Genomic DNA, 25,270 nt, shown 5'->3' on the forward strand with positions numbered 1-25,270 from the left:
TGAGATCCAGGATCCACTGTCATAATGCAGTTACAGAAATATCCAGTGTGCCCAGAATTGTATGTAAATATAGTTGCCCGAGTTTAAGGCTGCAGTCCTATAAACCGTTATCTGGGAGTAAGCCCCATTTTAAAGAATTTGATTACTTCTGAGTAAACATACAGAGAGTACTGTAATGCTTTTATCTAGTCAGTGTCTAGAATAGGGAAATTAACATTATTTATTTATTTTAATTATTTTAATCTAGTTTATCAGGAAAATATCCTGAAATGTACAGCATCAATATTAAAAAAAAAATAAACCTTTAAAATTAAACCTTTAAAACTCCCAACAAAACAGCCAGCAAATACAGCAACAATTTGCCCAGTACAATAATAAAACATGCTATAATCAGAATCAAAAAGCTCCAGCATTTTTGCCGCCCAACTGAAAGCATTTCATAAAAGCAGCAGAGAAGAATTGCCAGCATATGTGATGATAAACACTAGCATAGATAGCTTTGTGAAATTAGATGAATCAGGTCTAGCAGTGGCTACTAGGCATGAGAGGTACTGGAAGTTTCCTGGAAACAACCCAAAGGAGTTATTAGCTCCATCATACCAAGGTTATGAGCTTCACAGGGACACCTTGACGATCATTGCCAAAATGCCTTTAGATGGGTCTCAAATCGACACTCTTAAGCATACTTACCAGGAAGAAGCTCTCATTGAACAGTCTGGCATTTACTTCTGAATAAATATGTTTTAAGATTAGATGTGGATCTGACCCACTCATCAATTATCCTATTAAGTGATTCTCAAACTCCGTTTCGTGGAGTACAAGATATGTTCAGGTGATGGTGGCACAGAAATATTGTGGAAGAGTTGAGGATGTCTGGATTTATTTATTTTTCTGACAATGGAGACTGTGGCTTTTTGACAAAGGCTAGATATATCAAAGAGGGAGCCAAGACCCTGACCTAATTTTTCCATATAAATGTATCTGTGGTAGGGACCTTTCTCAGTGCCCTGGCCTGAGGCCTGTAATTTTTACAATATGGTGATGGTTTTGACAATTATAGTGGTACTGAAGTGGGGGGGGGAAGCATATTAAGCGCTCTGCTGATACATCCAGCAAGTTTCAATGGTGTGTGTGGGGAAAGGTTTAAGAACTGTTGGTTTAGTTCTTATGTTTTCAAATTAGAGGGAAGGGGAAGAGAAAGTGCTTCATAACAATCAGTGTGTGTGTGACTAATTTGCTAAAAACCATTGGTCATCACAAAAAACAGGCATAATCCAGCTAAAAGATGCATCTTAGCCCAGGTGAAGCCCAGCACAATTTGACTCTATTTTGTGTGATAAATTTTTGTCTGAGTTCTTGGGCTCAGAAACCTTAAATAAAAAATAATGTATTTATCCCTGTAAGTAACAGTCTTTAAACTGTCCAATTAATCTCTTTCAGGAACCTATCCAAAGGGAATTACACAGGGAACAATATAACAGTAGAGGCTGTTGTAGGGACCCTTCTCAGTGCCCTGGCCTGGGGCCTATAATTTTACAATATGGTGATGGTTTTGACAATGACAGTGGTACTGAGGGGGGCTGGGAAATTTATTAAGTGGTCTGCCAACACACCCAGCAATTTTCATTGGTCTGTAGGGGAAAAGGTTTAAGAAATTTTGGTTTAGTTCTTACGTTCTCAAATCTGAGGGCAGGTGCCCTTAGTCAGCACACACCTACCTGTCTCCTTACTTACATCCATTCCAGGGGGTGGCACTGCCTGTCAGCTTCTACTTCTTTGGTATCAGTTTTGTCCTTACAGAACTCAGCAGAGAGGAGGACAGGGACAAAACTAGAATTAGCTGGCTCTGTCATTGACTCTGGCTCTACCTGCCGTTTGGGCTCTCTGCATTCCACCCCACCAATATCAATGGGCACCAACCACTACTGCAATATAATACACACTGAATAATATCTTTCACCTCTTCCTTGCCATAAGTATGTGTGTGTATATAAAATTATATATATATATATATATATAATTTTAATTTTTTTACAGATATTCCAGTATATCTCCCTTCTATATAACCTGTGGGTTTAGTTTGGAACCTCAAAGCATAAATACTTTCCTCGTAGCACTAACAGATAATTCAAATAAGTAATTGAAAATATTAATTAAATGTCAGATTAAATAGAATAGCAATGTGGTAAATATTGCAATCGTTCAAATTTTTTTTAAAAAGGACCCACTCTTTATTTTTAATACACTGTTTTGAGGCTATAGTCATATAAATATATATATATATATATATATAAATATATTGTATTTTATCTTGTTTGTTCACCGCCCTGAGAGCTATTTTGCTAAGGGCGGTATATAAATTGAAATAATAAATAAATAAATAAATAAACAGCCTGAAGGACATGGGGAATGAGTTCTTACTTAAGCACTTCACATTTGTTAGCCCAGTTCTGTACAGATCTATTGTAAATTTGCCTCAAATATTTTTGTGTAACTTTGCATCTGGCATATGCTATCATTTCAACCACTGCAAAAGCAAAACAAAATGAACTCTGGACAATATTTAAGACAACCCAACCTCACCCTGGCAATAGGAGTAATGCATAGTAAGTTCAAGAGTGACTCAATTTTTTTATATATAGTTTCAAGTTTGACAAGAGTTGCTCAACCCTACTGGCAGAGGTCTGCTAATATATTTTGCCTTGTTTTGTGAGAACCCCTCCTTTGTTTGCTCCAATTTGGCATCACTATTATGGTTTTTCCCCCTGCCAATTTAAAATAATTGTGTTTGGGAAGCAAAATTGGCAAATGTCACCTCTTGCCAAGATTCAACATGACATACTAAGCAATAATAGATGGAACACCAAGGGGAATGCACACAAGAAGCAATGCAGATAGCTCTGTAGGCCATATAATACTTTAAATGAGCACAAATGGCTTTGGCTGCAGTCCACATATCTTCCAAATATACTTGCACCTAAATGGCCTTAATTCCTTGAATAGATGTTCAGCTTTATTCTCAACATTCTAATAAGAACTGATGTCAACTCCTTTGTTTCATTTACCTAGATCTGGGATTGGGGAACTTGTGTCCCTCCAGATGCTATTGGATTACAACTCCCATCATGCCTGACCTGACCACTGGCCATGTTAGATAGGGATTATGAGAGAGAGTCCAACAATATCAGAAGGGCTGCAGGCTCCCCACCCCAGCATAACGGAGGGGAATGCAATGGGGAAAGCAAAAGAATGTGCACCTTAGGAAGCAATAATGAAGTGCTCAAGCATGGGAAAACCTGAAACATGTGAGGCGACAGCTGATCTCTTGAATTAGTACCCTTTCCACTGTCCAAAGAGCTTAAGACAGCATGCATGGACATTTCCTTCATTTTATCCTTTTATCCATTGGAGACTGGTAGCTCCGATGTCAGCGGCAATCAATTCACTCCAGGTTTTAATCTGAAATTTCATGGAGCTGTCCAAGGTGCTGGTGTTGCACCTTGGACAGCTACTCTAAAGTTCAGGTTAAAACCCAGACCAGATTCACTGGACCACTGACATCGGAGCCACCAGTCTCCACTGCTTATACCAATCCTTTGAGGTAGGTTAGGCAGAGAGATGGTGATTAAATCCAGGTTTTCTCAGTTCAAGTCTTACTGCACAACACCAGCTTTGTCATAATGATTCATCCTTCCCACTTACTTAAGCACTAAGAAGTTCCAGGACAACTTTACACAGTCATTTTCCATGTGAGGAGAAAGAGTACAAGAGAGTTCTGGGTTTTTTTTAATCTATTTATTTCGATTTGCAGAACTGGCACTGTTACAGGTGCCACATAATACTCGTGTCACACTTGCAAGAAACTGTTCTTTTAGTGTGGCATCGCCTACACTTTGGAATTCCCTGCCTATTGACATCAGACAGGCACATTCACTATATTATTTTTGGTTCCTGCTTAAAACATTTCTGTTAGCCAACCTAGCCATACATGTAGATGCTGATGTGTTTAAATATCTTTTTAGTTTACTGCTGTTTTAATTGTCTTTTAAATGTTTTAATTACTTGTTTTCAACAGTTTTTCTTGAAAATAAGTTTTCTTACAATGAAGTGTTATATACTTTTTGTTAATAAATATATAAATAAATATACAATTTGAGCAGGTGGGCAGCAAGTAGGCATACAGGTGGGCATTGCTAGTTCCAAAGCAGTATCAGTCCACAGAAGCAACAGCAGCTCCCCTGGAGCTCTCTTAGGCCAAGTTCAAACTGTACATATATTGTTCTTTTTAGTCTGCAGTGTACAACTAGATGACAGTCACATGCACATCATGCATTAAAGCCCTATTATACCATGTTAACAGTCACAGAGAATCCTGGGTACTGTACTTTATTAAGGTGCTAACCTCACAGAGCTGCCATTCCCAGCACCCTTAACAAAAGACAGTTCCCAGGACTCTCTGTGACTGTTAAAGGAGTAAAATAGTGCTTTAAATATATGGGATAGATGTGACTGTGGCCTCAGTAACTTTCAACATTTGGTTTTAGATACTCATGATTATCAATTACTAGCATGGTGGGGCGTTATTGGCCATTAAGGCTGCAATCCTATGTGAACCTACATGGTTGTATTGAACCATGGGGCTTGTCACTGAGAAATCATGCACAGGACCAGGCTGCATTAAAAATACATATGTCAACCTGCAGGCTGTATGAAAATACAGGAAGAGAAAGCGGTGTCTCCACTTAGAACAATAGAATGATATGACCCATAACAAAAGCATTTGGTTCTGATTTCATAAATGCTTCATTGCTATTTTCTGCCATTTGCGCCAGCATTTCACTGTCACTGTCAGAAGCCACCTCAGCTCTTTAAATAACTGCAGGCAACTCTATAGTGTTATTGAAAAACATTTGGAGTGTGGGGAGTGGGTCATACAGGCATGGAATACGCTAAGTCCATTGTCACTTCAAAGCAGGATCAGGTCAAATTGATCACAATGCTTTAAAAATATATATATTCTGGAAAGATATTGCCTCCCACTGTACATACCAGTCTAGCACTATTGTGAAATCAGGGACATCTTAACAAAAGCCTTGCATTTTAATTTCCTCCCACTGCGTAAAACACTCCTAGATTTTCCACCCTGGTTAAGTTACATATATGTGACAGGTGCACCTTTAAAAAAAAATCAGTGGCACAGTCCTATACATGTCCATTCTGCAGTAAGTCTCATTGAGTTCAGTGAGGCTTCCTCCCAGGGAAGTGAGCATAGGACTGCTATCTAAGGCCTAACTGTGCACAGGATTTTGTTGTTAGGTTGCATTTCTATAAACGCTAGCCTGGGATGGGAGTAAGCCTCACTGAACTCAGTGGGGCTTATTTCTGAGTAAACATACAGAGTTGTGCATTCCTATACACACTTACCTAGCAGCCCCATTGAACTCAATGAGGCTTACTTCTGTTTGGAGTAAAAATGCATAGGATTGCAATTTCCAGTCAGCATATTGCACTAAAGAGACTGCAATCCTACGCCCAGTTTTTTGAAAGTAAATCCCATTGAATGAAGTTTGACTGATTATCAGTAAAGATGCATAGGAACAGGTGATCAATTCAGAATTTAATTTCTCTACAGGCATCTCCAATCCCTCTGGACACATGTGAAATCATAATCCAGCACTTACACCAACTGCAGTCAAGTCTCCCCCTAGACCTAGAGCTTGGAGTGCACAGTACATGACTCTCTAAAAAACCAAATGGCAATGGACAAAAGGTGGCAGCCACTCCCTTAAACCTTTGCTGCAAAGGTACCTATGCTATCCCTGGTTAACTTTCTTTCTACGGTTATATCTTTGTTAAACCAGAAGATTTCAATAACAGACATTTGAAAAGTATTAGGCTGATAATTGGTCTTCAGGCAGCCCTTCTTGGTTACTTTTTATACATATTTTTTCTTTCAGAGTGATAAAAAACTGGCAATCTAGAACTAGGATTTGGCAGCACCTTGTCAACATAAAGACACAATCCACAGTGAAAGGCAGGAATTCATATTCTTTCAAACTCAGGTCTTGTTGTGAGGGATTTTTTTTAGTAGTTATTAAAATATATATTGCCATATAAATATTCCTTGCCCTAAAATTATTCCCAATATAATCTGTCCATTTGCAGATATAGCATGTTATTTATAATTTATCATTTATTAGGTGTCTAAAATTTACTAAGCACTGCACATAGATTAAAAACAAGACATTTACGGCCTCCTGGGTTGCAAAGACACAACACAAAAGGAGAAAGGGATGGGGAGGGATAAGCAAAGCAAGCAGACTCAGTTTCAGGCTGTTCTTATAATGACCAACTTGGATGGAAATAGTTGAGGGAAAGAAGCCAAATGACAGCTGGTCTCTCAATTGTGGTAGATTGGACCCCACTGTCCTACCTCTTCCTCTGCTGCAATCAAGTAGAATGGCAGCAAATGGTGAGGAACAGAGCAATCCTGTGCATGCTTAATGTGCCTTACTCCCAGATAAATGTGTAGAGAACTGCAACCTAAATAATAACCAATCTGCTGTTGAGAAGCATTACCGTGCCTATTTAGCACACATTTAAACTCTAACTGAATGATCATTGACTACTTTTTGCATCTCATTGCCATTCAACTCCCACCTTACATTCTTCTCCTTTCCACAAGGGGTGGGGAACCTTTCTCAGCCCAGGGACCACATTCTGTCATGGGCAACCTTCCAGGTTTTGGGGAAGGGGCACTGCATACCAGTGGTGAGTAGAACCAGAGACAAACGTAAGCAAAGCAATGAGGCTACATTCCACCCACACGAGGTTTCTGCGCGCTCTCTCCATCCATCCAGAAAAGACATTATTACAGTCCACGGGCACATTCCAATCACACAAATCAACTTGAGGAGGGCATGGAGCAGAGCCAATGATGGGTATGGCCCGGGGAGGGGGATGTGGCTTGGGGAGAGGGCATAGCCTAGGAAGAATCCTGGGGACAGATAGGCATGGAGAGCCACATTTGGCTCCCAGGCCTGAGGTTCCACACCCTCCTTTACACCTTTGTGTATATATACCTTCCAGCTAAGAGGGAACTAGTGGGGAAGGGCCATAACTCAGTTGCAGAGCATCTGCTTTGCATGCAGAAGGTCCCAGGTCCAGTCTCTGGCATCTCCAGGTAGGGCTGAGGGAGATTCCTGCCTGAAACCCTAGAGCGTTGCTGCCAGTCAGTGCAGACAACACTGAGATAGATGGACCGATGCTCTGACTTGGTACAAGGCAGCTTCCTGTGTTCCCTGTGTAAGATTTCACTTTATGCATTTGACAAACTGAGCTTTAATCCACAAAAGTTTACACCATAGTAAGGTGTTTAATAATTAAAGGTTAATAGATTGCAATGTCTGGGTCTATTGTTATTATATTTTAGCTTCCTAGTTATGATATGATATATTTAAATATATATATATATACATATACACCTTGCTCTGATACTGCTTAGCAATAAAGGGTAAGTAACAACTATTTTATATAAATAAATAAATACATTTGTTGGCCTTTAAAGTGCCACAAGGCTCTTTGTTGTTTGTTGCTCTAACAGACTAGCACAGCTTCCCCTCAGAAAGTTGAGGGCGAGGAGGGCTGTGATGTCCTTCCCTGGTTCTCCCTGTCAGGTTCCTACCTGCTTGTGGCTACTGCCTTTCACTAGGCACCACCAGGGACACCACCAGGGACACCACCAGTCAGGACCATCCTTTATATGGTTTCTCACTCCACTCTAGCACAGATCTCACTAGATCCCACTGCTAGGCAACACCACCAGTCACTTCCTGTAACCAATACTCCCAGAGACTTTGCCTAAGTCTCTCTATAGCTTGTTACTTTGTGACTGTGTGCCTATGCTGTTCCCAACCCCCTTGTATCTTTATATATAAAGCATACAACTCTGAGTTGCTCTGGATACTTGACTTGTTACAATTTCTCCCTTCACTGCTGCCACCATTAGATACAGTTTCTGTTCAGCCTTGGTAATTACCTTGCCCTCCCTTCTGGTCTGTACATTCCCCCAGCCAAGGATCAGGCCTTTGGTATACCAAATAAGTATTTACTTACTAACAACAGGAAATAAGATTACTTTAGGAATGTTTCACAAGCGTATGGTTTCATATATGGTCACTCTTTATGTTTCTGTTCATATATATAGTCTTTAAATATTAGCCAAATACAATCCAAATTTCCCTCAGAACTCTGCCAACCAACCCTCACCAAACAACCTCACGCCAACCAACTCAACAACTTCTCTCTCAACCGATTCCCCCATTTATACCTTCATCCAGCCAGCCAATCAGCCAATCATCATGCAGCATACTTCAGCTTCTCACCCATATACTCTCCCTTTTTCCTTCAGTCAATTACCATACATCAACTAATAGACCCACACTTACCATATTTACAGATGCTTAACCTACAGGAACATCACAAGGTCCCAAATATCAGCTATATCAAATGGGGGAGCTGGTAAGAGATATATTGGCAACCTGTAGTGCATGGCTGGAGAACTTGTGGCTCCAGGCTGCACAGTCAATGGTCAGAGATAATAGGAGCTGAAGTCTAGCAACATCTGGAGGACCACAGGTTCCCCACCCCTGCTGTCATGCAACCTGTAGTGGCAGTTGAGGAGAAGGCCTTTTCTGTGGTGGCACCATATCGGAATGTTCCATAGATAGATTTGCCTGGGGCACTTAACAATGTAAAATGATGAGCCCAACTACACCAGTAGATTAACAGTGCCACACTATACATGTCTACACAAAACTAAAACCTGAGTTCAGTGGGACTTGCTTCCAGGTAAGTGGGTATAGCATACCACAGAAACAGTGGTTACTCTACCCCTTTTCTCTCTCTATGGTAGACGGGGTCCCTGTGCGCTCCTTCTCTGTAGCTTGAATGCTTCAGAGTTGAATTCTCTCACCACCACCAAGTTTGCAGCAGGCTCAGAGATTAAAACACTGTCCGCATACACATGTAAAACGAACTCATAAGGAATCCCTAACTTTCGAGATCCTTTTGAAGCGATTAAAAAAAAATCTCCCGTCTGAAGAGAGAGGTGACCCGAGAAAACAATGTTATCCCTAAAGCACGTCTTATTTTGTGAAATCTCTCTCTTTTAAATATTTCAGAAATTGCTCTACCAGTGCCAATACCGCAAGTGGGGGTGGAGCTGCGGTTGAAAGAGGATAAGAGAGTGACTTACAACAGTCTTGCAATGTAGTCCTTTGTTAATATTGCAGGTTATTAGGACAGGCTCAGGCCGGTTTGAACTACTAGACAAACCCGCCATACAAAATATCTCTTAGGTTACAGCAAATGTCGCTCTGCCTAAATTGCCCCCTTATATTAGACCCATCTAGCGTTCAAATACATGCAGAAGCCTTGTGCTCCTTTTATTTGCATGCGCTTTTAAATGTTTTAAAACTCCCCCACCTAGTTTTTTTTTTACAGATAATAAGCCCTAAATGTGAAAGAGGACAACCTCTTTTCTTTGCTGCTGCCTTTTGCTAAGAGTGGGAGCACGCTGCTGCCTAATCGTAGCTATACTAAACTTCAGCTTTTCCCATTTTTTCTACGGACAATTCCATAAAAAAAGGCAAAGTCAACGCGGAAGCTAGGCACTCTTCTCTTTTTCATGCAGATTTATTATGCTGCAATCTCAACTCTACTTACCTGGGAGTAAATCCCACTGAACTCAGTGGGACTGATTTCTGAGTAGACATCGTTAGGATCGCCCAGTAACTCCTGTTTTATGGCGGAAGCCAGCCTTCGCCAACCTGCTGAGGCTGACGGGAGTTGTAGTCCAAAACCTTCGGAGGGCACCAGGTTGGCGAAGAAGACTGGCATACCCTCTCCGTTCACTACAGTCCACTTCATCAGGTGCATGAAGGGTTGTCCTGAGTTATAGGTATATGAAGGAAAGAGAAATGAAATGCAGAAAAGCAGAAACAGTGATAACTGCGTGCGTAACACCGTTGTAATTCCCCCAGTAACTTCTGATGGCAATGGCATCCTTTTTATTATGGTTTTTTTAAGGAAAAAAGTTTTAAGTGTTGGCCATGAGCCTCTAACGACGTCTCTCTACACGCTAGTAGCTCTATGTATCCTATACCGTATACTTCGGCACTGGACGTTTTCACCTGTAGGCCGGAAGTGGCCGTGAGGGAGAGAGGCGGTGCGTTCTTCTGCTCCTTTTCTCTATGGTTCCTTCTCTTTACCTCTGAGGGCTTCCGCCGCCCGTCGTCCTCCATGGCGGTGGCGGTGTTGAGGATCTTGGACGATGCCGTCCCTCAGGACCTGCCTCCGGCCGTAGGGCTACTGGTGGCCCCAGCTCCGGCCGCGGGGCAGTGGGCAGCGGCGGGGCCGGCTGGTGCGCTGGTCTTGGCCATCCGGCCGGCCGGGGCTCAGGCGCAGCCGGTGTTATTGTGCGCGGCGCTACTGGAGGCCGAGGCCGCCTCGGGGCCGGAGTTGTGGCTGGGCCGGGCGTTCCTGAGGCGGTTGGGCTTAGCTGCGGGGAGACGGGTGCGGGTCTGGCCGGTGCGGAGGCCGCCGTTGCTAGGCTGGGTGTTGCTAGGGGGAGCGGCGGCGGCGGCGGCGGCAGGGCGGGCTCCGCGACCGGGGACCGGCTCCGGCTCCAGTGTTTTGGTGCGGCGCGGGGAGACCCTGCCGGGTTCGGGGCTGCTGGTACTGGAGGCCCGGCCCGCTCTGCAAGGGCTGTTGGCCGCCGGCACTCGCTTGGCCGTGACTGAACTGCGAAACAGCGGCGGGGAGAGCCGAGACCGGAGGGAATCTCCTCTCCTTCCCCCTCCGCCTCTAGTGTCTGGATGGGCACACGGCGGGGAGCGGCTGGTGAGGGCCGAGCGGGGCCACCCAGCCCTATGGGGAGGAGGCGAGGCTGGGGAGGGCGAGAGTCTCTGGGTAACCCGCGGCTGCTTGCACAACCTGGGCCTCTTCCATGGGGAGTGGGTGTCCGTGTCGAGGCAAGAGAGGGGCTCCCCTGGGAACGGGGCCAGCCGCCACCTAGCCACCGTGCGAGCCCTCGACCCCCAGTGGTACTTCTCTCTTCGGGACGTCCAGGACAGGCACCGCGGAGCCTCAGCTGAGGATGCCTCTATGAAGGAAAGAGCGCTGATCCCCGCCACCTTGGCCTTCAACCTGTCCTGCGATCCTTTGGAAGGGAGCCTCCTTAAAATCCAGGTGGGTGGGTATCTGTGCTGAGAAAGTGGGATGAAAGTGCACTGACGGGGAAGATACAGGGATTGAGTGCCTTAGGTGGCTAGACTAGGGCTGGGGAGTCTTTGGCCCTCTCCATTAGTCCGAATCAGCATATCTAGTAGGTAAGGATGATGGGAGTTGTAGTCTAGCAATGTAGAGAGGTCCCCAGCCCTGCTGTTGGTGGTTAGTGTTCCTACTCAAATGCTGCCTGCTCTGACTTATGAGCATCTCTTAACCTCAATACTTAAGATAATTTTAAACTAGGGATTGAATACGGGACCTTTTGCATGCAAAGCATGAGGTCTATTTTGAGTTATGGCCCTTTTTAAAAAAGTACCCCACCCCATCCCCGCTTCATGATCTGAAATTAAAACCAAGACCTCTCATTCAGAATGAGAAGCATGGCCCTAAATCAGGTGTAGGAAACTTTATGGTCCTCCAACTGTTGCTGAACTATAACTGCCATCATCCCTGGCCATTGCCCAGCTTGCTGGGGTCAGTAGGAGTTGTAGTTAAGCAACATCTGGATGGCCAAGATTCCCCCTGCCTGCCCTAGACTAATAAGTCTAACTAATACCACCTCAGCATAGTAAAATTACCCTATCCACTTGGGCATGGCTTGTCTGATATTTTAAAATAGTATTAGTGTCAGGATGGGGCTTGTGTGTAATAGAGTTGTGGTCATATAGCAGACAAACACAGTTGGTATGCCTATGTGTCAAATGCCACTGCACAAGGAAAGATACAGTTATCAGATCAGGATTACAATAATACAGCAGTCCTAAAGCATCTGTGAGGAGGGTCCTCTGTTATGATCTGTGGAGCCTAACCCATTATAAAGGATGCACTTAAAAGAGACTTCTCTTTTAAGCATAGCATCCTAACTTCTAGACTAGACTGAAATCAGTAGGCTGTTGACATCAATAGCAGGACATTCTGAGTGAAGCTGCAGGACTTTGCTGTAACACTGTCAACAAAACTGAAAGACGCGCATGAGTTAGAATAACAGAATAGTAGAGTTGGAAAGGGCCTATAGACCATAGAGTTCAACCTCCTGCTCGATGCAGGAATCCAGCTTCAAGCATACCCAACAGGTGGCTGTCTAGTTGCCTCTTGAATGCCTCCAGTGTTGGAGTGCCCACCACCTCCCTGGGTAATTGGTTCCATTGTCATACTGCTCTAACAGTTTATCTTGAAGTACGGTCAGATTGTTGCAAAAGTGTGATGGTGGCCTTCAATTCCCCAGTTAGAAATTCACTGAAGGTCTATAAAGAGAAAGGTTGGGAACTTCTGAAGTTCAGTACAAGGATGGTCTTAGTCTGTGTGCAAGATTAAACCACTTTAACATAACCTGTATAGAACAGTACAGTATTTCTGCTCTTTATTGCTCCCTCCCAATTCTCTGGATGGGATGATGGGAAGGGGTTTTGAAGCTAATAATGTAAGTGGAATGGAGATGAGGGAGGTTACAGACCCAAAGAAGTGTGGTAGGAGGGTAAACGATGGCCCTCTAAAGTTGCAAAGTTGGCCTGGTTTATAGAACGTCTGAAAATCTGTTTTTTTCTTTTGAAAAGCTGCAAACTGTTGGTATAAGTATGTGTGGACTAGTAACTTCTGAACATTTATGTTCAAGTCATGCTGGTTTCTTAAACTGACTGTCTTCCAACTTCTTAATATTAGATAATTCCTTTGAGAGTCAAATGGTGAAAAATTATGTTGTTTTTCAATCTGAATATGTGGGAATGAGGAAGGTAAAGATGTACTGGACAGCATTTTGTTTGATGTAATGGTATGTGTGAGAAAATCTAGATGGCAAAACTAGTAGGTGGTTGATGAGCAGAAGGTGCCAGATGAGGGTTGTGTCTACAGAAGTGGTATTATTTTATTATTTAGTTACTTAGTTATTATTTGATTTATATCCCGCCTTTCCTCTCAGTAGGAGCCCAATAATGGTGTTATGCTATTGTATAGATCTAAAGGCATGTGACTGCTTAGTATAGTTAGTTCGATAGTCAGGGTTGCAAAACAAAACCTCATCTGGATCTCCTCTCCACTTTTACTAACATCCTCAGGCTTTATTTTGCATTGGAAATAGTGTGTCCCCCTCAACCTGTATCTTTTCTCACTGGATGTATACATGCAAGATGTCATCTTGTACTCCAGATTGAAGTGTCACTGGAAAAACTACCACCCTTTAGTTCTGTACTTATAATTGCCAACAGAGATTGGAGGCTCTGTTCTATATGAATGAATGGAAAACATCTGCCACTCTGTGTCTGGCTTTCCAGAGAGGTAGCAGTGTTAGTCTGTTGTTGGAGGAACAGTCTTGCCTTGCAACATATTGAAGATTAACAAATTTATTGTAGCAGCTTTCAAGGATTAGAGTACACTTCATCAGATGTATGAAATGTTGTCTGGCAGTTGGCATGCATATATTTATATATGCTCATGTTTGTAAGGGGGAAGCTGAAGCAGTGAGGAAATAAATACATTAAGTACAGACTGTAATGATTATGTTAAAGCAGGGTAACTAAAATTAAAGATCTGAAATTACTTTGTGACTGTACACAGAGGGAAAATTTCTCCAAGTTGTTATGGGATGGGAAGAGGTAGGGCTGGTACTCAAAAGGTCACTGCAGTCACAGAAGAACATTATTACCTTAACCTCCTAGTTGTTAATTCTATGTACATCAAAATAGAATAGGGTTGTTTGTCCTCTGTAGAGATATGAGGAAGCTGCTGCTACACGAGAGTTAAAAGGAAGCCGGTCCTTGCTATCTGTGCCACCCTTTGCCAAGGAGCTACACATAGAGATTGTGTCCTCACCATCCTACAGCACTACAGGAGTCTATGACCAAATTCTCTACCAACACTTTCAAACTCCCAGGTTAGTGTTTCAGTAAAGACGATAACTTAACCTCTTCATCCTTTTGTATGAGATCAAGGGATGATCTTGTTGTTGTGCTTCTTATTTACTGCATATAAACACACAATAAGCAGGATGTGTTCTTGATGCCCATGTGCCACAGGCTTTTTAAACATCCATAAGTAAGAGGACAAATAAAATATTGATTTTGGAGATGATTAGAATATCTATCTTAAATCAGTGAAGTAACTTATTTGTTCCAATTGAGACAAATCTTAAACTCTTTTGCACCAGCATTGTGATGCTAAGCCAGTTCTTGCGGCTGTATATGACAAATACCTTTAGTAGCCTCTCCTAGTAATTTCTCAAGATTCCCCTCTTATTCAGTGGGCAATGATGCTAATCCTAGCCAATAATTGAGAGCTGTGGCCTAAGATCTGCACTGAAAATAGTTTAATGCAAAATAACATATGGAACACAATTTCAGTGGAAATTAAGAAGGCTCTGTATCTTATCTTCCTAAAATGAGCTTAAAGACACTTAAAAAGAAAAGAATGGCCTTTGGAGACTGAAATGTGATGTTGGGTCAGAATAATTGTCCAGTGCTAAATTTAATTTTATTTATTGAATGTAATAGGATTTTATAGTTTTACTGTAGTATTTTACTGTTTGTTTCTTTGATATATTTGATTGTGAAACACTTTGTGAGGTAATTGTCCCAAAGAGTGGTATAGTTTTTTAAAATGAAAATAAAATAAATAATGAATGCTATCTAAAAGTTACATTCCCACTTCCCCGGTATTTTTCTTTCCCCTCACTTTTTTCTGTGTGCTTTATGGTACAACTAGATTTAAATATCATTTAAAATACAATTATATTTAACTGCTTTTATGCAGAAAATGTTCTTCTGATGATATGATTTTCGCACCACATGTTGGTAGTTCAGTGAAGATGGCTCTCTGGCTGTAAGAAGTACAAGTTCATTCAGCCCCTTCTGTTCACCACAGAAATTTGAAATTATCAATTAGGCCACATATCTGCTAGAAGAAAATGAAACACTTGAAACAATTCTGATGGCCGCCCTTGCTCCTTATCAGACTACTTCAATGTCAAACAGATTTTTCTTTCTTCCTTGGGTATAATAATGTTATTATTACTCTTTACCATGGCTATTTTGTGGCAGGCTAATCCAAGAGGAAGATATTCTGTGTGTTCCAACAGTCGGGCATCCTGAGTTCTTAGAAGGAAATTCAGCGAACTTCTTTAGGTATGTTGTCCATTTTGTAAAGCTAAATGAGCTGTTAGCTTTCAGTCATCAGGCTGCTTACTCTAAAATCTAATTGAAGTAGTTTGGTTTGCTTTGGAGCAAATGTCTGGGGAGAGCAGACATCTGGAAAATCAGAAGCTTGTTAACCCTCGATTGATGGTACCATTCTTACAGTCTTGCAGACTGTGGCTTTCTGCTGAAACACTGTGGTTTGATTCCTAAGAAAGGTATGTGGTGTTAGGGACTGCTCTTTAAATTCAGAAAATGTAATAAATGAAGACGATGTGTTGGAGAAAAATAGCAATTGAAAGAACAATGGAACTGCCTTGAAGCCCTTTGCTTCCTCAAAGTAATTTTTTTCCTATGAATGTTCCTTTCTGTTGGTTCTTCCTTTATCCCATGCCTTCACTACTGGAATTTTAGCCTGTTTGCTCTTCATTTAGATGGCCAGAGCTCTACTTCAAGGTGAAAAAGATACTAGCAGCAGAAGAAAAGGAGCAGAGCACGGGGTACCTGGCTGACACCCAGAACACATCTTTATTCCTGGTAAGGCATAAAGTGTGTGTGACTAAAGATTGCATTGTAGTGTTGGCCTCAGACCTTTTGAATGTGGTAAAATTTGTGGTTTGGCCAAATCTACCATGAGCTATAAGATGGATTTTTAAAAAAATGGCTAGGGCATCACATATAAAACCCTAAGAGAGATGAAATTTTGAAATGGAATATCTTTCTCCCAACTTCTGAAAACCTCTTTGTTTTCTTTGCCTGTGAAATTGAGAAAAAATCTACTTCTCTTTTACTGAAATATGGTAGGGCTTCAGGGACCACATCCATCACTAGATATGAACCTGCCCGTACACTACGTTCTACATCAAAGGCCCTCCTCCGAGTTCCGATTCATAGAGAAGCTCGGAGGGTGATAACTAGAACTAGGGCCTTCTCAGTGGTGGCCCCCGAACTCTGGAACAGTCTCCCTGATGAGGTGTGCTTGGCGCCGACGTTACTGTCTTTCCGGCGCCAAGTCAAAACCTTCCTCTTTTCTAAGGCATTTTAATCTAACTTAATTTAGTTTTAATATGTGTTGTAATTGCTTTTAGTTTTCTTATTCTTTTACATTGTTGTTGTATTTTACTATGGAATTTTTGTATATTTTTGCACTTTGTTGTACACCGCCCAGAGAGCGATGGTAGTCGGGCGGTATAAAAATCTAATAAATAAATAAATAAATAAAATAGCTATCTCTGCTCTAAAGGGTGTTTGAGTGACTTGAGAAGACATCTTCATATCAGATGATTTTCAGTTGCCTTATCTTGTAGGTTGGTTCAACAAACAGTGCTGTTCCATCTTTCCCGTCTCAAAATGCCCATGGGTTTTGGAGTAGTTTATCTCCTGCTGGGCTCTGCACCGTAGTGAAACAGCTCTGTGACATTCTTGGGCCTCACTTACACAGTAGGTAAGCCAACTCGCTTGACTTGTACCACATAACACATTATTACAGATAGCTTTGGGGGCTGGGACTGCTCTGTGTGGCTGTTGCCCTTTACCAATAGGCTTCCTTTGCTGATAATTCTGTATGTGGGAGCATTACGTTGTTTATGGGGTGGTAGGAGTTTTCTGCTTCTTGATTGTGCCACATTTAAGTGCTGTTCATTGAAGGTGCTCAGGTGCCCTCCATAAATTCATGTTGTGTGAAAGGAGTACTTAGTATATGCATTGTAGTAGGTGGTAAATAAGGGAGTGGTGCTTTCAAGGCTCTTTCCTGTGGCAATGGGGGTATGGTGTGTTCTTGCTTGTGTGGTTATGCTGCAGACTCCCTTCTTTCCTTTTTTATAATATTAATGAATTAAGTTACTGATTTTTGTGTTCCAGAGGAACTCTGCTAAATGGATCTGGAAGCATTCTTCTGTCAGGACCCAGTGGTGTGGGGAAAATGACAGCTGTCAGAGCTGCCTGTAGCCGCCTCAATCTCCATTTGTTCAAGGTCCTTTATCCGAGTCTTTAGCTTGATTTTTTAAAGTCGAACATAGGGGTTCTCAAACTATGGTTTGTAGACCACCAGTCATTGGCAACCTTCATTCAGGTGGTCCACGGCATGTCTGCATTGAATATTCATACAGATTTTTAATTGTATTTTTATTTATTATTTTAGTTCTTATATTGTTATTTGAGTTCTATGGAGTTCAAATTGTAATACAATATAAGAAATAAAAGAAGCAGCAGTCAGAAAAAAAATCAATAATTGGTGTGGCAAGACCATCAGCAATTTCTGTGGGGAAAAAATTTGGGAACTACTCGTCTAACATGTGCAGAATGGTCTTGAGAAAATTCAGTGCTACTTAGAAAAAGCAGCATGCTTTTTTTCTTTTTTTTTACTTTTATGGCCCCAACTTGCAGCTCAGGGACACTTTGGAGAAAAGTGATTTCTCTACAGAGAGTCTCTCGCATTGAACACTCCTTCCACAACTCAATCCATTCTTTATTGCAGGGGGATCCAATATGGTGCTGTTCACATGTTGTTGGACTACCAACTGTCATCATCCTTGACCTTGGCCATGCTGGCTGGGGCTGATGGGAGTTGGAGTTAACAACATTTGAAGGGTACCATGTTTGCTACCCTTGCTCCAGTGGTATATCCCTCTTAGTTGAGGGTGATTGTATTTGTCTCCTGCCCCTTGCAATGTGCCTCTTATTTGGATGGATGGTGGTGGTGGTAGGAGTGATTGCAAGGGAATAAGATTATTTTTATGTTGCTATAATTGTGCCTTTTCTCTAAATGCATGCGCCTCTGAAATGAGAGGTCCCCTTAATGAAGTGCAGTTCTGGGCTGTTAGGGCTTCCTTCAAAACACCTAACTTCAGTGGATCAGGATGTTTATCCGTTAGTTTATGGCACCACACTGTTGTTAAGTAGAGATGTGAAGGCTGGGAAAAATTTAGGGAATTTCCCCCCCTTTTTCTGTAGTTTTTTTCTGAATTTTCACATTTGTTTGTTTTTTCTGGGCCATCACATCTCTAATGGTAAGCTCTGTGCTGCTTCCAAGTCTTTGTATATGGACTGCTCTTTCCTCCCCATGAAGACATTTTCCTCAAGTATTCCATTTATTTGAAACCTTGCTTTAGCACAGAGAAAAGGACAGCACATTCACTGTTTTTATAAAGTCCTAAAAGTTAAAAATTACCTCTATACAGTGTCCAATATGTATAGTATCTATAATATTTATTTTCAAACTACTGGGTTGTATTAGTGGAGACACCACCAAATTTATATTTTTGTTACTGTTTACTTTTTAGAAGAGGGGCAGGAGCCATATGCAAAGAAAATAGAACTTTTATATTTAATAAATGCAGCTCTTCTATATATGACATCTTCTCCCTTCCAAACAACTTTTAAATATCTGTACAGGAGCCCTGCTTTCCTCTGCATCTAGTTAATTGAGAGAAAGAAGATGTTAGACATGTATAGTTTTAAAAAGTGGATCTTGTATGGTTGCAGGATAAAAATGGATCCTAGGAATAAACTGGTCTAGATCAAGAGAGTCTCCAGTCAATCTCATTGTTCATACTTCTGTTTTCTATCCTATCCTAAGGACCAACACAGCTTACAGTGTATATGTGGTCTTTATCCCTCAAAATAACACCTTGAAATGGATGGGATAGAGAGGTGGTAGCCCTCAGCAAATCTCATGGCTTAACAGGATGTGAACTTGAATTGAATCACCCTTAAACTCTTCTGCACTTCACTTCCATGTACTGTGTGCAGACAGGCCCTTCCTTTGCCTTTTATGAATATTTGGTACTACTTCAATTGTCACTGCATGTCTAGTCTTCTTTTTAAAACCATTTACTTAAGGATATTCTGCAATATTTCAGAGAACTCCTCTATAGCCCAAAAGCTCTTCCACTTCCAGAATCTTTGTTCTCTGGCTTTCCTGTAGGTGGATTGTGTTAGTTTGTGTGGTGACACCAGTGGATCTACGGAAGCAAAACTGCATGCTGTGTTCTCTCAGGCTGAGCTCTATAGCCCTTGTGTCCTGCTAATGAAAGATATAGAGCTGCTGGGAAGAGATCGTGATGGACTTGGGGAGGACTCCAGAGTCATCCTTGCATTAAGGCACCTTCTCCTGGACAGAGAGGCAAGTACTAGGTATGGAACATCTTGGTAGAATTTTCTGGTATTTGTTTCTGTAAGATGTCCGTCACTATGATGTGCCTGTTTTTGCAACCTAGTAGTTGACTACCTTTTTTCTGTCTAGATGTTGTTGAAATGTTGGACCTCTGCTGGGGAGCAGCCTCTTAATTTAGGGAATAATATTTGTTAGCCCTTGCAGTTCATTAGCATCTCTGTTGTCATTTGGGTCGATTGGTGAAGAATGAAATTAAACCAAATGTTGAATGGCTGGAATGGATACATTGGAATTCTTGTGAATAACATCCAACTTGTGGGGAGGAAAAGGCATAGAAAACTACTCTGAAAAATGAAAGACATGATGGGGGCACACATGGTTTCTTTCTTATAGTTGCTTACATATACATTGCAAAACCCACAAATAGAAGTCTGCTGGTGGGGTATGTGCCTGTGTGTGTGTGTATTCACTGCAAGAGCACTAGATGTAATAGACTTACGAGCCTACTTTTCTCCCTTCCATCCTGGAAGTACTTGCTGAGTCCGAAACAGTTCAGAGAGAAGCTACAGTGTTGACAGAACAGTCTGCAGGAGCCCATGACAGTTTTAGTTTATTATTTATACTCCACATTTCTCTAGAAGTAATCAAAATGGTTTAGAAATACCAAAATAAAAGGGTTTTTTGGATTACTACAGTGGCAATACCAGGCTTGGAGTTACAAGATCACATATGTGGGTGAGGATAGAGTGCAAAAGGAGACCAAGTTGTTCTCTGCAAGTCTCTCAGCTTTATAATCAGAAGTATTCATTGTGCATCTGTTTGTTTCTCACTAGTTATCCGGTCCTAGTAGTAGCCACAACAAACAGGCTTGGGAATGTCCCTACAGACTTACAAACAGCTTTTATTCATGAGGTGAAAATTGAAGCACCATCTGAATTGCAGAGGAAGGCCATTCTAAGTATGCTAATGGAGAGCTTCCCATTGGGCAAAGAAGTGAGCCTGACAAAGCTAGCTCGGCAAAGTGCGGTGAGTTGCATCCCACACAGTAGGATAACTTTGTTGTTGCAAGGGGGGCTTAACTGAGTTCTGAGTTGTAAACAGTTGTCATAAGGTGTGGTTCTCCATGAAGGCTAAAATGATGAGCAAGGAACCTTTCCTGCTTGTGCTGAAGGATCACCTTGCAATAGGAAGGAAGCTGCTTTATATTGAATCAGACTATTGGTCCCTCTAGCTCAGTATTATCTGACTGGCAGGGGCCTCTCCAGGAAATGCTGGGAATTGAACCTGGAACCATCTGTGTGGAAAGCAGATGCTCTGCCACTGAGTTACAGCTCTTTCCAGGAACTGTTCCTTTTTCTATGTTAGCAGCATGATACAAATGCTGTGTCTCACTACTTTGGAGTTTCGGCTGCATGTCAATCCCTGGAAAAGAATTCTGTACAGGATATAAACTGGTAATGGGATCAAGATCACGTTGCTGTTGGAGTTCAGTTGGGTTTAGTTCTGAACTGTAGATATTGCAGTATTACACAAATAATAGGCATCTTGGTTACCTTTTCTAGGAGTGCTTGGAGGCCCTCGTGAACCAATAAGCATGCCTGCAGCAACATTCTCTGTTGTTTCAATGGTGTGCGTATAGCTTGTGGAGGAAATAGGGAAAAGGGGATTTCCCCAGAGTTTTCTATATAGAGAATTAAACCTCTCTGTTCTTATCCTAAATTGGTCTTCTTTCAGAATGCTTTCTCGGTTTGTCTTGGAAATTCTCCACTAGCTTTTTGTTCCATGTTTGCAGGGCTTTGTTCTAGGAGATTTCTGCGCTTTACTTTCCCACAGCAGCCGTGCAGCCTGCTCTAGGATTCAGAATTCAAGGTACTGTAGGAGAGACTGTGTGGTTTGTGGGCATTCAGATGGTCATTGTAAACGTTTTATACACACTGGAAGATGAGATTTCAGCTTACTGACTGTGGATGGAATGAGGGACACATGCCAGTTTATGATAATCAAAGCTTGAGGTACAGGCAGTCTGAAGACATAGCACAAGGAGCAAATACAAATAGTCAAGTAGTGGTGTTGGGGTTAGTTTACTCTTGTAAAAAGTTTACTCCTGAAAAGCTTGTCTTCAGAAGCTTACTGTGGCAACATTTGATAGAGCTGCGCTAATTTTCACTCTTTTAAGTTTTTTTGGGGGGTGAAAATGTGCTTCTAAGTGGTGCAACCCCCCACAGAAACATCCTACTTTTCTCTTTTTGCACTGTTACTCTTCTCTGTTTGCAGCTGTAGTTCCTTCATCTGTTGCTGCTCTGGTTTATTTTTTCAGCTTAAATAGGGTGACTTCTTTCTCTTTCACTATATCATCTATGATTGGCTGGGATCATATAATAAAACACGATGGTGTTGGGAGCCAGTCACATACAAGATGATGTCCGTGAGGGCAAACGAACCTGCATTGCTCTCACTCTTAAGGCCTAATGGAACATTAGCCATCAAGCTCTGAAAGCAATATGGTGCAGATGGATAACATCCTGTCACATGCACATTTGAGTTCGTTTCTGGCCTGCTTCGCTGTGATGATTTCATTGCTTCAGTACAGCAGAATGTAATTGTGTCAAGGCCCCAAAATACCTTTGTGGCCCAGTTAGTTGGTGTGCCAATCATCAAAGCTGGGGAGTGCTTTTATTGGGGTACACCAGTACCCCAGCTTAGCCCTAGAATTTGGAGATGTTTTGTCCGATCGGCTTTTGATCATTATCAAGATTGCTGAAAACTGTTTCTGTTCCTACTTTACAAGCTTCCCAGGGGGACCAAGTGAGGAAGAGGAGCATGATTTTTGTGCTGCTGGCTTCCCTCTCCTAGCAGATGATTTCGGAGCAGCTCTGGAAAAACTGCATGATGCTCATTCACAGATGATAGGAGCTCCAAAGGTATGACTAAATAAGAAGTTTGGATTAAAAAATTCTCAGATCTTGCACAACTAGCTGTGACAATTAAGTGGAGAATGTTCTCATCCCATCCTGTTTTAATGACTAAACAGTAGTAAATGGAATAAATAACCCAGTGCTCATGGGATCTTTCATTGATTTTATTTATAAAATTTCAGAACACTATAACAAAAGAGTAAAACAGCAGAAAGAGAGAGCAGTACTCATCAAAGCTTTGATAAAATAATTTAGCAGTAATCTTTAAAACACAAAAATTCAAAAACTTTCCTTCTCTGTTTTCACCACATCAGCAATTGTAAGGTGGGGCGAGCAACCAGAACTCCCTGTGTAGGAAACCAGATGGTATCAGAACTGGTGAAGTCCTTAGGGAGGAAGGATGGGATAGCTTTCGAATCAGTAATAACTGGGGAAAGCAGTCCTGTGTGCTTGTACAGATCTTGCTATGATTGAATATACACCTGGTGATTTGAGCATATCTTCTTGTAGCTTCTCTTTTGGGCAGAGGTTGTGCAATGCAGCAGTTGGTACTGAGTACCAGTTCAAGGAAGTCTACATAATCCTAAATTACATTCTAGTGTTGTGGGAACTAATGGATGGGTAATCTAAATCGGTCCTGTGAGCCCTCGTGACTGTGAAAAGGCTAATTATACAACACTGGGAGACAATTCTCTGCCAATTGTTGCACAGTGGACTTAGACCTTACTGTGCATTTTATCTTTGAACATGTAGCATTATCATAGACAACAGTCTCAGGATATATACAAAGACATTTGGTCTACATACACTGAAATGTCTGCCTGGAGTTTTAGTTTTGTTTTGTTTAAGTCAGTTCTAATGTAGTGAATAACCAGATCTTTGTGTTTGGAGCAACTTTATGAACTGGGAAGTGTATGCAAATTCATGGATCTTCCAGTCTGAACTGTACCCCCTCCTTCTCCCCCTTACCTGTTAGTGTTATATAAAATAAATGAATAATGAATTATTAATAAAATATGCAGCAGGGCTTCACCTTTTAATCATAAGGTGCAAATAGCTATGTGGGGGATAAGCACTACTAAAGATAGCTAATGTGCAGTTAAGAATGCAATATGGATGTCTACAGTCTTCATGTACCTCTTGTGGCATCTTGGGGAAGGGGAGGTTGGTGCAGCAAGAGCAATCAATGGATAGGACAGAGGGGAGTGATGTTGTTTTAGGGGTTTACTCTGTCTTTCTGTGTCTTTTGAGAGGACCATAATAAGTGCAAGTCTTGTGTTATGGAATAGGGTTATAGAATTGGTAAGTGTTGTAAGGTTGTCCTGTTGCTCCAGATACCCTCTGTCTTCTGGCATGATGTTGGTGGGCTCCAGGATGTGAAGAAGGAGATCTTGGACACCATTCAGCTTCCCCTAGAACACCCAGAGCTACTATCGTTAGGTCTTCGCCGTTCTGGCCTTCTGCTCTATGGTCCTCCTGGAACAGGAAAAACGTTGCTAGCGAAAGCTGTAGCAACTGAGTGCACCATGACTTTCCTCAGGTGGGCATTGTGGAGGAAAGAGATAAAGGGAGCCTTGGGGCAGAGAGGTTGGTATAATTAACCCTGTTTCTCTTTTTCAGTGTGAAGGGCCCAGAGCTCATCAACATGTACGTTGGGCAAAGTGAAGAGAATGTGCGTGAAGGTTAGTGTGGAGCCCCAATGTTTCCTTAAAGGGCTTAGCTTCATAAGGAAATTTTCCTCCTTATAGCTGGGCTAAGGCAGAAGCATAACTCCTGTCAGTTGCTTTCACCTGGAAATATGTGCACGAGTCTTATCTAAATGTGCAGTGGCATGTGAATGTTTGAGAGAGTGCCATGTACAGGACACTGCTTCATAGGTTTGCTTTTACCAGCTGCCTGTGTCCCCATTTTAATATTTTCCCCCTACAGCACAGGCAGTCATGGCCAGGCTATTTCTTCCCTTGAAATTTTGAGAACTGCTCCCAAACTCGACAATAATGGGTTGTATCCACTGGTGGCTTTTCACCACTGTTGATTACAGCCCTCCATGCATATCCCCTCGTATTCTGGAGGGTCCCCCAACCTTCAGGAGCAGCTTTTTGCGATATGCACAGGATTTCAGTAGGTAGGGTTGATTTGGCAAAAATCTGGTGCTCCACTTTGCTTGAGCCGAAATGCTCCCTCCTTGCAAAACATCACCGCTGGATGCAATGTATCCTTTTTTCCCCTCCCTCCCACTCTGACATTTAGTAGCATTCATCTTGTGTTGTGACAGTCTGCCTTTCTTTGCCCCTTGCTACACATCACTGGAAAGCAGCAGGTATGAAAAATGCCAGATATTGCAGTGGTATTCCAAAGGGGGCCTTGTGAGGCGTCCTTCCCTGGCTCTCCCTGTCAGGTTCCTACCTGCTCGTGGTTACTGCCTGTCTCTAGGCACCACCAGGGACTCCACCAGTCCGGACTGTCCTTTATTTTATTTTTTCTCTCCCCGCTCTAGCACAGATCTCAACAGATCCCCCTGCTAGGCAACCACCAGTCACGTCCTAATACTAGTATTCCCAGAGACTCTGAATACTGGTATTGTTATTCTCTTCACCGCTGCCACCATTTGTTACAGTTCCCCTTCAGCCTTGGTCATTACCTTACCCTCCCTTCTGGTCTGTGAAACCCCAGCCAAGGATCAGGCCTTTGGTAAACCAAATTAAGTATTTATTAAAGATAACAAAGCTAACAAGATTAACAAGATTTCTTCTTAAGGCACATAAGCATATGGTTTTACTCAATACTAATCTGAACTCCACCCCCCTCCTTCTCCACTCTTTCCTGGCAAA

The 25,270-nt window shown here is 42.0% G+C and overlaps 2 protein-coding genes across 4 annotated transcripts in view; one reads left to right on the forward strand and one right to left on the reverse strand.

The window, feature by feature from the left end:
• Positions 1 to 9,799, reverse strand: part of PPP2R5D (protein phosphatase 2 regulatory subunit B'delta) — a 70,385-nt gene extending 60,586 nt beyond the window's left edge. Inside the window, exon 1 of the mRNA XM_061625495.1 lies at positions 9,727 to 9,799. The gene's annotated coding sequence lies outside the window, so the exon portion shown is untranslated. The remainder of the gene's footprint in view (positions 1 to 9,726) is intronic.
• A 441-nt stretch (positions 9,800 to 10,240) lies between these two features.
• PEX6 (peroxisomal biogenesis factor 6) overlaps positions 10,241 to 25,270 on the forward strand; it is a 35,319-nt gene continuing 20,289 nt past the window's right edge. For all 3 annotated transcript variants that reach the window (XR_009762428.1, XR_009762427.1, XM_061625513.1), the window contains exons 1-12: positions 10,241 to 11,250; positions 13,992 to 14,155; positions 15,318 to 15,401; positions 15,845 to 15,947; positions 16,718 to 16,854; positions 17,271 to 17,382; positions 19,336 to 19,544; positions 20,358 to 20,550; positions 21,317 to 21,393; positions 22,313 to 22,445; positions 23,774 to 23,979; positions 24,060 to 24,121. Coding sequence is in view for 1 of the 3 variants with exons in the window: in XM_061625513.1 (XP_061481497.1) it covers positions 10,303 to 11,250; positions 13,992 to 14,155; positions 15,318 to 15,401; positions 15,845 to 15,947; positions 16,718 to 16,854; positions 17,271 to 17,382; positions 19,336 to 19,544; positions 20,358 to 20,550; positions 21,317 to 21,393; positions 22,313 to 22,445; positions 23,774 to 23,979; positions 24,060 to 24,121 (2,428 nt within the window). In the remaining 2 variants the exon portion in view is untranslated. The remainder of the gene's footprint in view (positions 11,251 to 13,991; positions 14,156 to 15,317; positions 15,402 to 15,844; positions 15,948 to 16,717; positions 16,855 to 17,270; positions 17,383 to 19,335; positions 19,545 to 20,357; positions 20,551 to 21,316; positions 21,394 to 22,312; positions 22,446 to 23,773; positions 23,980 to 24,059; positions 24,122 to 25,270) is intronic.

The sequence above is a fragment of the Rhineura floridana genome, chromosome 4 (assembly GCF_030035675.1).
Source record: "Rhineura floridana isolate rRhiFlo1 chromosome 4, rRhiFlo1.hap2, whole genome shotgun sequence".
Lineage (NCBI taxonomy): Eukaryota > Metazoa > Chordata > Lepidosauria > Squamata > Rhineuridae > Rhineura > Rhineura floridana.